The sequence below is a fragment of the Podarcis bocagei genome, assembly GCF_964188305.1.
Source record: "Podarcis bocagei genome assembly, chromosome: 2".
Taxonomy (NCBI): Eukaryota; Metazoa; Chordata; class Lepidosauria; order Squamata; family Lacertidae; genus Podarcis; species Podarcis bocagei.
Window position 1 is genome coordinate 54,689,512 of NC_138126.1, and position 14,487 is coordinate 54,703,998.

The 14,487-nt window shown below is 37.7% G+C and overlaps 1 protein-coding gene across 1 annotated transcript in view; it reads right to left on the reverse strand.

Annotated features, from left to right (window-relative positions):
* The window catches only part of SLC6A11 (solute carrier family 6 member 11), a 101,544-nt gene that overhangs the window by 86,359 nt on the left and 698 nt on the right, over positions 1-14,487 (reverse strand). The window contains exons 2-5 of the mRNA XM_081176679.1: positions 14,212-14,444; positions 7,408-7,542; positions 6,459-6,599; positions 4,720-4,810 (exon numbers count right to left, since the gene is read on the reverse strand). Coding sequence (XP_081032805.1) covers positions 4,720-4,810; positions 6,459-6,599; positions 7,408-7,542; positions 14,212-14,431 — 587 coding nt within the window. The 5' untranslated portion in view covers positions 14,432-14,444. The remainder of the gene's footprint in view (positions 1-4,719; positions 4,811-6,458; positions 6,600-7,407; positions 7,543-14,211; positions 14,445-14,487) is intronic.

Sequence of the window (14,487 nt, forward strand, 5' to 3'; positions counted from 1 at the left end):
CTGAATGACAGGCTAACAACTAGGTCTTCTTTAGCAGAGGTCTGGGTTGTTACTTGCCTAACAAAGGAGACTATTGAGGTGGAAATAACTTCACCACCGTGTCACCTCCGTTTACCCAAATCCTTTTCTAAGAAGCAGCAAGTTGTATTTCTAAACCATGGTAAAAGACTTGAACAGAGCCAGTAAGCAAAAATTACATCAATGGGTTCCCTCAGCTGCACCCTTCTCATTTGATAGAAGAATGATCTTCCCTGCTACAAAAGTTTAGTTGTCAAGTAAGTCTCGTTCCCATTCTATCTAACATGTACATTTCAACTGTTTCCAGCCTTTGGATCGATAAACCAGCATCATGGCTTGGATACATCAAGGAACTTCCACCACTATATTTATAACATAACCAACATCACACAACAGCCCTACAGCACCACAGCTTATCAGAGAGGAAGCTTCATACAGAGGCGTGGGGTTATTTTTTTACATTTTGTGGCCTGCAAATTCAGACTGAGCTTTGCCACTTGCTTTCATTCCCTGTGCAACTAAGGGATCCCTAAAAATATACAGTCGTACCTTGGTTTTTGAACAGCTTAGTTCTCGAACGTTTTGGCTCCCAAACACCACAAACCTGGAAGTGACTGTTCCAGTTTGCGAACTATTTTTGGAAGCTGAACATCTGATAGGGCTTCCGATTGGCTACAGGAGCTTTCTGCAGCCAATCAGAAGCCGCGCTTTGGTTTCTGAACGTTTTGGAAGTCAAGCAAACTTCCGGAATGGATTCCATTTGACTTCCAAGGTATGAATGTAGTAGGTGTCCAGTTGTGTGCCTCTCAAATTCTCACAAGACATCAGTGCCTGCCCAAATAAGAGTATACATACACACATACACACACAATCATGCTGGCACCAGACACTCCCACATCATCTAGATATTGTCTCCCACAAGTGCCCACAACTAAAGAATTGGGTCAGTCAATAGGTAAAAGGACTCATACGTTCAACAACATTATTATATATTTTGCATTACAATATTCCATAAGATTATTTAAAAGCTACAGTATAGTTATAACAAAATATAGCTGCTTTGAATTATATGAGGAAAGGTGGGTATACATATTTAAATAACTGAAAGAATAAATCCCAGCTTTGCAACTTAACATAAATTGATGCCAGTTTCACTCCATATCAAACCTGCTGCCCCATACTATGTCACTTATACCTGTACTGGCTATGTGTAAAACCAGTATTATTTGTAGTGGACGATAAGAAAAACTTTGTCGATGCAAATATAGTACTGTATATTGTGATGGTGAATTACAGTATTCCTGAATGCAAAAGGGGCACATTTCTTGATTTTCAAAACTCCATACTTTGCCAAAATTTAGCATTTGCCAACAGGACCTAAAGTTCTCATTCTTCTCTTTTGGATTTATGCATTTGTGAAACTGTAATGTGGGTAGGCATATGAACAGAAATTTGGCTGTCTGCATATCACATGGTATTTTTATTTTAAACAAAACGTGAAATCATAGTAAACACAGCATACAATGTATCCTTAGTCATTTCTTCACACTTTCAAGCCATGTGAACAATGGGAATAAGTTCATTTGAAAAGTGCAGATATAGAAAATATAACTCTAAGTGTTCAGTGGTATTCTTTCCTGCAATGTCAGAAAAAGCATTCCTCAGCACCCTCAGGGATCAAATATACAAATATTATTGTGATATAAATATTATTCTGGAACTCCTAAACATGCTCCAGGGGGCAACATATTTAACTAATTAGATCTAATGCAAATATGCACTCTTTCATCCCTGATAAATTTCTAGTTCTCCTCAAACTTTTCAAAATCCACTAATGCAAGTATTAATATTCATTGCCTCTGAATATGCTTCCATGCATTACAAATCCATCAGATGTCAAGATAGTGGTGAATGTTCAGTTCAACTCAGAAAACACTCCCCAACTTAAATGAACTCTGTCCTTTATTATAGTTATGGAAACATCAAATTATTTCTTTTTTTTATAATAATATTTATTAATTTTCCAACAAATTGAACACAACACTACAAAAAACCAAAAAAGAAAAAACATACAATAATACAATACAATACAAAAAACAACAACTACAAAACACTAACATACAACTAACAAAACAAAACAAAAACCATTTAAAACACAGTCCAATTTCAATCTCTTATCTTTCTTTCACTAATTTCCACGACTTCCTCACACCTCCCTTTTTGTATTCCACTTCTATTAATTACTTCAGCAAATCCTTTCCATCTTCCTCTGTTTTCTATCCTATAATTGTCTTAACACATTCTAACCTTATTTTTCCCTTTAATGCTCTAATAATCTATTTAAACTTAATTCCTTATAACATTTCTACTAAAGCCATATAACTTCATTCCAACATCTTTCTAACATTCATTAATTATTTCTTTCTCTCTTGGTCAACGACCCGTTCAAAGAATATGTCTTAATAAGAGTAGTAGACAACATATTTATGGGAGTGGCACAGAGATTTATTAATAAAGGCAATCTTAAAGAATGTTTGCAGGTGACTACTGCAGAATTTTAGTAGAAATACAGCATTTACACTTTAAAAAGGAAAGACTTGGGTTCCTCTCTGATCTCTCTCAGTGTGTGCGTGTGCGTGTGTGTGTGCAGCTGGCCTCTGAACACATCTATACTCTACCACATGCTACTTTGTTAATTTTGTTGCTTTGAACGCTTATGCCTACAGAGCACAGCATGACTGATGGGGTTAAAAAACACAAGAGAACCTGCTCAACATTTGCTGAAATGAAAGCTTGGATTTCTCATCAATCATTTAAAAACAAGTTTTAGTGGCTTGTGCACACAAATTATTCCTCTTCTGAGGCACAGTTCTGCACCAAACAAATGCTTCAATGATTCAGTTTTTTCACAGGATACTTATTTTGTACAAATAAATTGCCCAGCTAGCAAGGAAATTGGCTTAGCATAAATTATTTTTTTATTACTTAGAAATTGGTAAGTTGTCATTTACCAGAATCACTGCCCACTCTCCTACTTGAACTGAATGATTAATATTTGGATTCTAGGAAGCAGAAACTCCCAGACGCATGTGGTTGTGTCCAAGGATGCACAATCAGCATTCTATTATCACAACTTAACATCTCTGTTTCCGCACACCCCCAAAATCTGCTTTGGAGAGTACTTGGACCCTCTGCAGCAAGGGAGAAAAGGCAAGTTTTATTGCATAAGCCGAAGTCTGTTATGTAAATGGAGCAAGAGTGGTGGATACAATTCATGGTTAAGGGAGTTCTTATCAGGTCGCAGCTATTCAGGTGAACAATGCAACATCTCAGAAGCACCAGTGAAATCAATCCATTTTCCAGGTTCAGCCATGGATGATGTCCAGTTATGCAAGTTTTTAAAAAATAAATACAGGAAAAAATAGTAATTGTTGGGGAAACAATAGACTGCTTTGCCTGCCCAAAGATGACCAGGCACAAGCTCCCCGGTTATGTACAGTTATGGCAGAAAGGGATAGAGAAACTCCACTCAACACATTTGACCATGCAAATTTTGTGCCTCTGCATTTTAGATGCAATTACTCCCTACAAAATCTGTAGCAGCAGATGGTCAGAAGTATAAACACACATAAAGAGAACTCCTGTGCTTCCTTCTCCTAATGCTTAAAAATGCTGGGGAAAATTCACTAGATATTTTTGTGAACATTTTTCAGCCAGCATAGATAGCACAGAAAAACATAGCGAAAGAAAAATTGAAGCACTGGGACCAAAACAAGCAAAGGAACACTCTCTCCCACCCCTGCCAAGTAATCATCACCACAATGAGAACACAACTGGAATATACCATATTTTTCGCCCTATATGACGCACCGGCCCATAGGACGCACCTAGATTTGGGGGGGGGCGAATAAAGGGGGAAAAATTATTTTTCCCCCAGGCGCAGGGCGGGGGCAGGGGAAGCCAGAGCTTCCCCCAACCCCAGCCCCCAGAACAGCACGCTTCTCCCCGCCGCCAGCCTCCAAACCACGTCGGGAGACAGCGGGATGGCGCGCTTGTGGGGCTGGCGGTGGGGCTCTCCTGAAGCCTGGATTCGCTCCATAGGATGCACACACATTTCCCCTTCCTTTTTGGAGGGGAAAAAGTGTGTCCTATAGGGTGAAAAAAACGGTATCCTTAGCCAAAAACCAAACTAAGGGCAATACATTTCCTAAACAACAGGAAATGCTCAGATAAGGTATTATGTATGATATGCCATCTCCTACGCATTGATAATATTTGGCTGAGATTAGCAGTCCCTTCCAACAGAAATCTAAGTTTCAGGGCCTTGCTCAGGAAAGTCTTGCAACAAACTCTTACAGATAATATTCCAAGGAAAACATTCCCATCCTCTCAACACACATGCATACACAAAATACTAACCATCATGTGCAGAACAAAGTTTGATTTTAATGAGATGTGCTTTCAAGTAAATGTGTCTGGATTGCATATATTCATTCCCAAAGAAAATATATATTTTTATTTCCTATTATTACGGAAGCGTTCTCGGTGTCACCTATGTGAATTTTATGTAAAAACAGTTTGCTGCTGAAATTCTCACGTTGCCATAAGCTTACATTTAGCTATTATTGTTTGCTCCACACCTTTCATTTGAAGGGAGTTAATACTGTAATTAGTTTAGAATAAAAGTTTAGTTATACTTACTCCCAAAATTCCATGACTGGAGAAGTAGCATTCTGCAAATATTGTTGGGAACAGTTGCTCATATTAATTTTTTGAAATTCTACACAGTGTTCTGTAAAAGAATACAAAATAATAATGCTGCGATTTTAAAACTTTCAAGTTCACTTTGAATATGTTAAGATCATGGCCACAGAGAACTGAAAACAAGATTCAGCCACATGCTTTGATTACTAATTCATACTGGTTGTCCTCAGAAAGGTGTTCACTAGCTGCTTTTGGTTTGTCTTGTTACAACTGCAACAAACAGACCAGTTGGAGGCAGCAGAAATAGGATAATTTCCTCTGATTGCTAGGGAGTTTAATCATGCATTGTGCTTGATTCAGTTGACCGCAGTTCAATTCCTAATGCCTATCACTGGCTCGGGAATCTCTTTCTACCAGCAGAAAGGTGGACTTACTATGGCAAGTGACAAAGCTACCATTTGGCACACTGTTATCTCTGGCATGAGAGAAATGGTAGAAAGAGATCAAAGAAGTTCTCCATTATTGTGTTGACACTTACTATTTGGACAGCATTGAATATTGGCTAGGCTTTCCTAAACAGATGCCAAAAAGGACACTGAAGCACTATCATTTCTGATGGACTTGATGCTATTTTAATTTACCTAAACATCAATAGATTCAAGTAAGAGTCCCAAGCTGTTAAAATAAATAAAAGAATGAGGATGAAAGAGTACAATTCTCACTAAAAATTATATTAGATGTGAGGAATCTGAAAAGAAAACCCTTACCATTTAATAATGTATTATTTCCCTTTGAAGTGTAATGAACTAATTCAACGTGCCCTTATACATCACCAAATAAAAGAGGTTATTGGTTTGTAGTTTATACTACATGTAAACTCATAAGAGAATTAATATTTGCCAAAGGTTAGTGTGAGGGTCTTTCCACTGGACTCAACAAAAAGAACCCACAAAAATTTCAAGAGATAAGACTGGAAGTATAAACAGATTGGCAACCCTTCCACACCTTTTGTTTTAGTGCACACATGTAACCCTTTCTGAATCTCTGCCTCCATATTTTCACACTTGCACACACTTTTCATTACAATGTTTAATGATTCACAATAGTATGCAAATGTGTCCATCTGTTGATGGAAAGCTGTTTGATCCAGCAGATAGCTGTGTGAATCAAAAAAATGTAAACTGTTTTGTCTTCACGTTTACAGTGAGCTCAGATGTAAGTTTTTAAAATATAATAAATAATAAAATAACAAAATAATAAAATAAAATAATAATAATAATAATAATAATAATAATAATAATAATAATAATATACTAAATTTCATTACATAAGAGGTAAAAAAACCCTACATATACTTTCTCTCTGTTTAGTTTGCAAAGTTTTAATAAACAGCTAAGGAACATATTGTACTATGTTCAATATGTTCAAACCTTTTCAAACCAGTATGTTTTAGAAGGGAAGATTTTCAAAAATAATACATGCTGTTTAAACCAGACTGTTTAATTCATGAAGCAAAATGATGTATGGGGGAAGATTTGAAGGCATTACTTTTATTATTGGAATAATCAACATTAATTATTGGGATTCATCCCTTTATTCTTACATCATGTGTTGCAAATCTGAATTACACTAATTTTCACCATTATCTTGTTTGGCCCCATAATCATTTAAATATTAAATCACTCTGCTGCTCTTTTAACATATTCATACAGATTGTATGTTCATTGTGCCCATACCTGTATTCCATTCATGCCCACAGGTTGCCCAGGGGAGGTCCGTTGTAAAGCAGTTAAACAAATAGAAGATGGCCCATGCTAAAATGATGATGTAGTAAACATTCAAATGTGCCTCAATAACCTGGGTAGCATATCCGATACCTGCAAAGTACAAATACAGGAACTTGTTTCAGCATTGTTAAAGGAACAGGGAACGAGAGTCAGAAAGCAGTTTTTGTTCAGATTCTAAGATTGTCACTTGTTACAAAGAAAACCCTGAAAATATAAATATAAGGGCTGTAAGGGAAGAACTGGTCATGGGGGGAGCAGTCTTTGAATATATGTGACAAATTGGATTGTGTAATGATATAAGGCCAAGGCTGAGAACAGCAGGGCTATGGAATGGGTTCAAATGTAGGTAAAGCATGTTGGGGAAATGATTTTAGAGGTTCTGTTTCAATGTATAGAGAAGAGGATACATTCTAAGTTTACAACAAAGCATTTAACATACAACTTTTTCCTAAATTCTCCAGATATTTTGCATGCATTATCTGGCTAATGGCTACCTGTAAGGTGATCTGGTATCATTAACTTTTGCGCTGCATCATTATCCCCATACTATAGACTGGGTGGGATAAAGCTAGGATTAAGAAAGTGGTTTGCCTACGGTTATTCAATGAGTTCATGGTTAAAGTGGATTTGAACTGAGGATTCCTGAGTTTACTGGTCCTCTGATGTGCTGCACTGGTCAGGACTTGGCATGATTTGCTAACTAAGTTCCGAAAGCATCAGTAAGAAAAGTGTGTAGAATGGCTGGTGCAATGTTTTCGTTGTTGAAGGAAGCAGTAAAAAATATGTTTGCTACATTTGTAAGATATTTCCAAAACTCATGAATGTTTCGTGTGTGCACATGCATAGATAGACGCATACATGTTTATATATTGGAAACAAGAGAGAATTTGACATGTACCTTCAAATAGTGGACAAACTTTCCTCCAACATGTAATGCCTCCTTCGCTAGTAAACTGTCCCAAGGCAGTTTCCAGGAAAAACACTGGTATTCCACAGCAAATAAAGAAAATCACATAGGGTATGAGAAAAGCACCTAAAAGCAAGGATTGGATATGTATTATTTAGTTTGATCCAGGTCCTTAAAGATAAGTAATAAGTTTAATTTCATGCATAAATTATTTATACAAGACTACCGTACATAACATCACTTTATTGTCTTATCTCAAACAACACCCTGGGCTCATCCACCCTTGAGCTTGTGCCATGCCTAGAAAGTGTGGGTCTGAGTGGTTTTCCCCTTGCCCCACTCCTTCCCAATGGAAAAAACCTCTGAGTGATAGATTGGAACAAATGGCAATCCGGGAGAAACCTTAATTAATTGCCATTTGCTTTGATTGAGTGCTGAAGAGCAGTTTCCTCCGGGGGAAAGCAACAGGACAACTAGAAATATGGATGAGCCCCTGTCTTGAATGTAGTATCACTGATAGCAAAGGAATATTCATGCGGGTAAAGATGCATAGCTCTGGCCCCCGAGTTTTCAAAATTGATTTTTAAATGCCAACAATTTGTTATACCAACAAGCTTAATATTATCCAATACATATTTCAGGCTGATTTTTACTTACACTTGAATCGCAGATCTAACATACTCTGGGACATGTACCCGTGGTCTCTAAAAAGTTATTATAAATATGAGCTATAATAATTTTGTGCATGTGAGTATTAAACCCACTCACAAAGCAAAGGCATTCGCACACTATGGATAAGAAACTACTATAGTATCAATATTTGCAACCAGAAATATCAATGGAACTGACATTCCCAGTTAAATGCTTAAATGTTATTGACTTGGACCTGGTGTAATAATAATAATAATAATAATTTTTTATTTATACCCCGCCCTCCCCAGCCAAGGCCGGGCTCAGAGCGGCTTACAAGCAATAATAAAAACAAGATGAGTGATTACAACTTAAAAACAAAAATAAAATACAACATTAAAATAATGGAACATTAAAATATTAAAATGGAGCCTCATTGCAGGAGAAGGAAAAGAAAAAAGAAAAAGGGGGCGGAGGGAATCAAATTGGCTCCAATCCAAAGGCCAGGCGGAACAACTCTGTCTTACAGGCCCTGCGGAAAGAGATCAGATCCTGCAGGGCCCTGGTCTCATGAGACAGAGCGTTCCACCAAGTTGGGGCCAGTGCTGAAAAGGCCCTGGCTCTGGTTGAAGCCAATCTAACTTCCTTAGGGCCTGGGACCACTAGGGTGTTGTTATTTATGGACCTTGAGGCTCTCTGTGGGGCATACCAGGCGAGGCGGTCCCGTAGGTACGAGGGTCCTAGGCCGTGAAGGGCTTTAAAGGTCAAAAGCAGCACCTTAAATCTGACCCTGTACTCCACCGGGAGCCAGTGCAGCTTGTAGAGCACACAATGCTAATGATGCAGTTAGGCAATCATAGATCCTGGACTTTATTGGGTGGGGGAGGTTGGGGGTGACTTCTTTAGATGGCTTTCTGTCTTTCTTCACTTATTTCAAAATGCAGTAAGCAAACCCTGCTGAGTTTGGGGGCCTTTGACTTCTGTCCAAAAGCCCTGACTTGATGACACCACTGTACAACTGGGATGTGACTCAAAATGACCTCCCTGTGGCAAGATACCTGCCAGGCCAAAGACATTTAGAAGCACTTACTGCATGAATTCTCAACCCGTCATGTGTTAAGCCTCCACACACCCTTCAGTCATCACAAGGAATGTAGAAAGTGGGCAAGGAGACCCAAATCATTAAGGCTACAGTTCATTTAATAAGTGCTCCTATTACGGGTCAAGCATTAATCAGTCACCATATGGACTATATCTGCTGCAGCACCCCAATGGCAAATGTAACAAGAGAAGATACTTGAACAGTAGACAAAACGTGTAGCATGGAAAATCTAACTAGTAAATGTATAACCTTTATTGTCTGATTACATTGTATTGCACTTCACTTTGAATTACTTCGTTTTTTGCTTTTTATGCATTGCTTTTTACTATTACAGTCATACCTCAGAAGTTGAACAGAATCCGTTCCGGAAGTCCGTTTGACTTCTGAAATGTTGGACTTCCAAAGCGCGGCTTCTACAGCCAATTGGAAGCAATTGTTCTTTTGGAATCCCCGTTGGATGTTTGGCTTCCAAAAGAACAATCGCTTCCAGTTTTTAATTGTTCAGGAGCCGGAATGTTCAACTTCCAAGGTGTTTGGGAGCCGAGGTATGACTGTATTTGTAAATTGCTTAGAGAAACTTGTGTAAAGTGACTAATTACCTAAACAAATGATACTAATAATAGTTCCAATTGCATAGTTCTAAGCTATTTTAACTTTAATTTGTCTATACTTTTAAAGTAACTAAACTTAACTGGTGAAACTAACAGTTAAATATTCTTGTATTGCCTTCCATTCATGCAGCACACCAAAGCATATACTATGCTATTACTTAGCCCTGAAAATATAGCAGGTTTCCTTAAATAAGTTTGCAAACAAAATTATTTTATTTTGGTAGTAAATATGACCACAGTAACAGACATTCACTAAAAAGGGGGGGGGGACACCCAACAGTGAAAGCTGAATATTTTTCATGTGTCGTTAAGCAGTTTGGTAAAGTTTAGAAAATATTGCTGGATTGGTTCTAGAGAGCAAGTGGCATGCAGAAATTTTAAGAAACTGAATCTTCTTCCAATACAGTTTCACCTCTCTCACATACACCAGTGGACCTTAGTGACTGAAGCATTCTAATAATAATTTAATACATTAGGTAATGATATTCTAAGTACACCTACTTGAGAAAAATGCAACAGCATTTCAACAAACACTTAATTTTTCAAGTCTTCCAAGGACAGCACAATCACACATAGAAATCTTTATTCAGGAACACCTTCAATTCTTGGTTTTCTTTTTGCAAATAAATTACATTGGCCATTTGCTGAAACCTATTGTTTCAAGCCTTTTCAGAATACAGAATTCTGGTGCTTTTCTAGATGAAAAAAACCCTATGCAACTCCATTATGAAAGTTAAAGAGACGAATACAGTGGTACCACTGGTTACATACTTAATTCGTTCCAGTGGTCTGTTCTTAACATGAAACTGTTCTTAACATGAAGCACCACTTTAGCTAATGGGGCCTCCCGCTGCCGCCGGGGCACAATTTCTATTCTCATCCTGAAGCAAAGCTAAAGTGGTGCTTCAGGTTAAGAACAGTTTCAGGTTAAGTACGGACCTCCGGAACGAATTAAGTACTTAACCCAAGGTACCACTGTATAGGATTGAAGTGTTTGGCCTTTATATAAAAAAAGCAAACAAACCTGTCTCTATGTCAAAAACAAGCATCAATTCTCAAAACACCTAAGCAAAAGCTATACATTTCCTACACCACCAATCAAGTATCATCTAATATCTCAACTAAATTTAACATGGAAGAAGTGAAGTTCTGAGTCAGTATTGCACTAACCACTGAAAAGCAGTACTTAGACCCTCAAAATAATAATAATAATAATAATAATAATAATAATAATAATAATAAGCTTCTGTGTTCCTATGTAACATATTTCTTATTTTGCCCTGACGAACGTATACCTTGAAGTAGGAAATTTGCTTGATCATATGGCATAAAAATGACACCCCCAGCTTTGTCAACATCATGTAACAAAAACAGCATGAAGAATTGACTAACACTAACCAACAAGAATCATTGTTAATACAGAAGAGCTTGTTTTTCTGCCACTGTGTAGCAACAGACGACAATAAAGAAAGCAGGTAAACCTACACACTGTGCTTTTAAGAGACCTAGCAAACCGAATGGGCCAAATTCATGATGGTGCTCCGCAGTACAGAAACACAAAATATTTTGGCCCTGAACTGTTGGCACAGAAACAAGAAATAAAGATTCACACTTTCTGTGCTGCTTTGTAGACAGGCTACCCAACACAGTTTCCCTCATGTTGTTTAATGAACACAATCCCCATCTCTTTTGGCAGTGTTTGAATCTTTGCAGTATACTTGTTTACAAATGTCTTAGGTCAGGATAGAACTAGGCGTTGTAAGTGTACTCAATTGGCTGAGCGCACATCATAGTCCCTCCCACCTCTGCCAGCGCCTCTTCTTTTCCACGTTTGAGGAGCATCACCTCTATGCCAAAGCATAACCTACTAGCCATATAGTATGGGAGGTTACTCTTCAATGGACAATCCAATGGACTGGTTGCACAATTGCTTAGATTCTGGTCTTAAAGCTTATCTGTAGATAAATTACTCTCATATTCAATGGCCTTAGACCCAAAAGTGTGCTTAGAATTGTAGCCTTATAACTTTAAGGGAAGAGGAACTGTGTATAGCAAACTGTGTATAGTGTCCATGGACCACCAGTAATCCACAAGTTTCATTCATGTGATCCACAACATGTCTCTGGATTTGTGGATGAAGATGGAAAGTAGCATATCCATCATTTTTAATATCTATGCTGATTATTAACTGTACTTTTCTTGTTTTATTTCTTCTACTGTACTTTATTGTATTACAATTTGCATTCTGTGAAATTACACTTGCTAAAAGAGGCAAAAAAATCATTAGGTGGTACACCAAAAATATAAGCAATGTCCAAATGGTCCTTGGACTGGGAACCACTAGAGCAAGGGGTTCCAAAATTGAGGTCCATGGACAGTCAGTATTCCATGAACTTCATTAAGGTGATACACAGTGCCTCTGGATTAAATATTAATTTACATTTTAAACTGTATTTTCTTACTTCTTTTATATCTTATTTTTTATTGTATTGCAATTTCAGTTCAATGAAAATCAATCAGCATCTAGCACAGTGCATTATAATTGCTACAACTGTCAAGAGCCTCAGCAATTTCAAGTGGTTAATGATGGGGGCAGGGCAGGGGAGTTAGGGAACCAGTAGTCTAGAGAATGCATTTTCTTATCATTGATCATATGTGCATATAGGCACATATGTTTCTTGCATGGTAGTTACTATTATGAATGTGATCCATAAATATATACCTAGAATAGATACTATCTATAATATTTTGTCATTTAATAATCTAAGGATAATACCTAATCCAAATTACATTTCATCCTGCCTCACAATATCACAGTACTGTACTGAATACTGTTTAGAGTTTGCTGTAGCAGTATGTCCCATCTTCGGTTTACAATCCACCCTCTTTTCCTTTGAAAACATTGACCATATTTGCCTCCTTGTGCTATTACAGAGCAGAAGTTCATCAAGGTTAGCATTCAGGACAGGATCCAAAGAACCATGCTACTAGCTCTACTCATCCCAAACATCCTAGACTTGTGGTTCTCAAGAATCAGTCACCTCTCCCCCAAACACACACAGAGTAATGAAACATAGCAAAATACTATTGAAACACTTTCAAAAACAGCATTTACTGTGGCATGACTTTAAGAATTACTGTTCAAATGTTTAAAAAATGGAAAATTCAATCGATCATCAGATATATTAACACCTGTTTACAATGAGCAAAGCAAAAGAGAACTATCCATTCCATGTTGACTGTCCCAAGAACAGCATTCAGAGGTTCTTTCTGACACAGAGAATTGATGGTCTTATAAAAGCACTTCACTGTGTGTTGAATTGTGGTTGATGTTTATATTTCTGAATACTAACATGGTTAGTAGCCAATGGCAGACCTTAAAATCACTTTTAGAAGCTATTTAAAGCCAGTGGTCATCACAGAGCTCCATGGCAATACAAATGAAGTCTACCTAATTTGTAAAAACAAAAACTTGAGGCTGCTGTGCCAACACCATGCCAAGACAGCATTGAACTCCACCTGAATAAATATGCTTAAGGTTGCACTGTGAACATAACTTCAGTATGCAACATAAAATCTCTATAACTGTATAGAGTATAGTATATGTGACAGTATAACCGGTAATACTTTCCAAAGTTATATTAACAAAAAGTCTAGTGGCACCTTAAAGACTAGCAAATATATGTGCATGCACACACACAAACACACAAATGCAGTCAATATAATAGTTTCTTTCTTCACTGTCCACCATGCAGTTAAAGAAGTATGTTGCTGCCTATAAAAGATCTGCATAATGCACATGTTATTTGGGTGCTTCTAGATGGGGCTTAATTTGGAAATAGGCCATTGAGATTTGCAGATAGAATGTTAGCAACAAGTGTGTTGTTGTTAACATCGGATATCCCTTAGAAATTGTACATCTGGATTAAATGTGCAAAATATACAGTCTGACATTTTGAACCCAACAACATGTGAATGCTGCTAAATACCTGAATATCTGAGGAACTCTAACCCCACAATAAACACCCATGTGATAGCACTGCTTTGCTAGGAGACATTTAACATGGATTTTGTCTAAACTCTATAATATTCACCAGCAACAAGCTTTAGGAAAAGAAACCTCCTTCCTGAGAGCCAAAACTGATATTTGTCATTAAAGGTTTTTTTTAAAAAAACAACAACAACACTTTCAAAGAGTTCAAAGGGGTTGCATGGTGTGTTTTCAATTCAGTCTAGCCAACAAACCTGTCCTTTTATCAACATGACTCTACACAGTCACTACATTAATCTAAATTCCATACTGCAGGTGGAGCATTTTACATGCCATGCTCACACCTGCCTGAATGCTAGCATACACTGAGAAAACCTCTTTTTCCTGACATTAAGCACACAGACCTTTTGGCGATTCCCTAGGGCATGAAAGCTATGCATTTACACATGATGCCACCTTACCTCCTCCATTTTTGTAGCAGAGATACGGGAATCGCCACACGTTTCCCAGCCCAATAATCTCCCCAGCCACAGAAAGCACAAATTCAACCTTATTGTTCCAGTGGCCTCTTTCATGCACTTTCTTATCGTTACTGTGGACCAAGTTGGTACTTGAGGCTTCGGGGTCCAGAGCATCCTCTGACTTGCCATTAATTATAGGAATAGTCTTTTCAGCTGTCATGACTCTTTCCAGCCTGAAGGAGAAGGAGAAAAGGGAGGGGAGATAGTAAGGAAGGT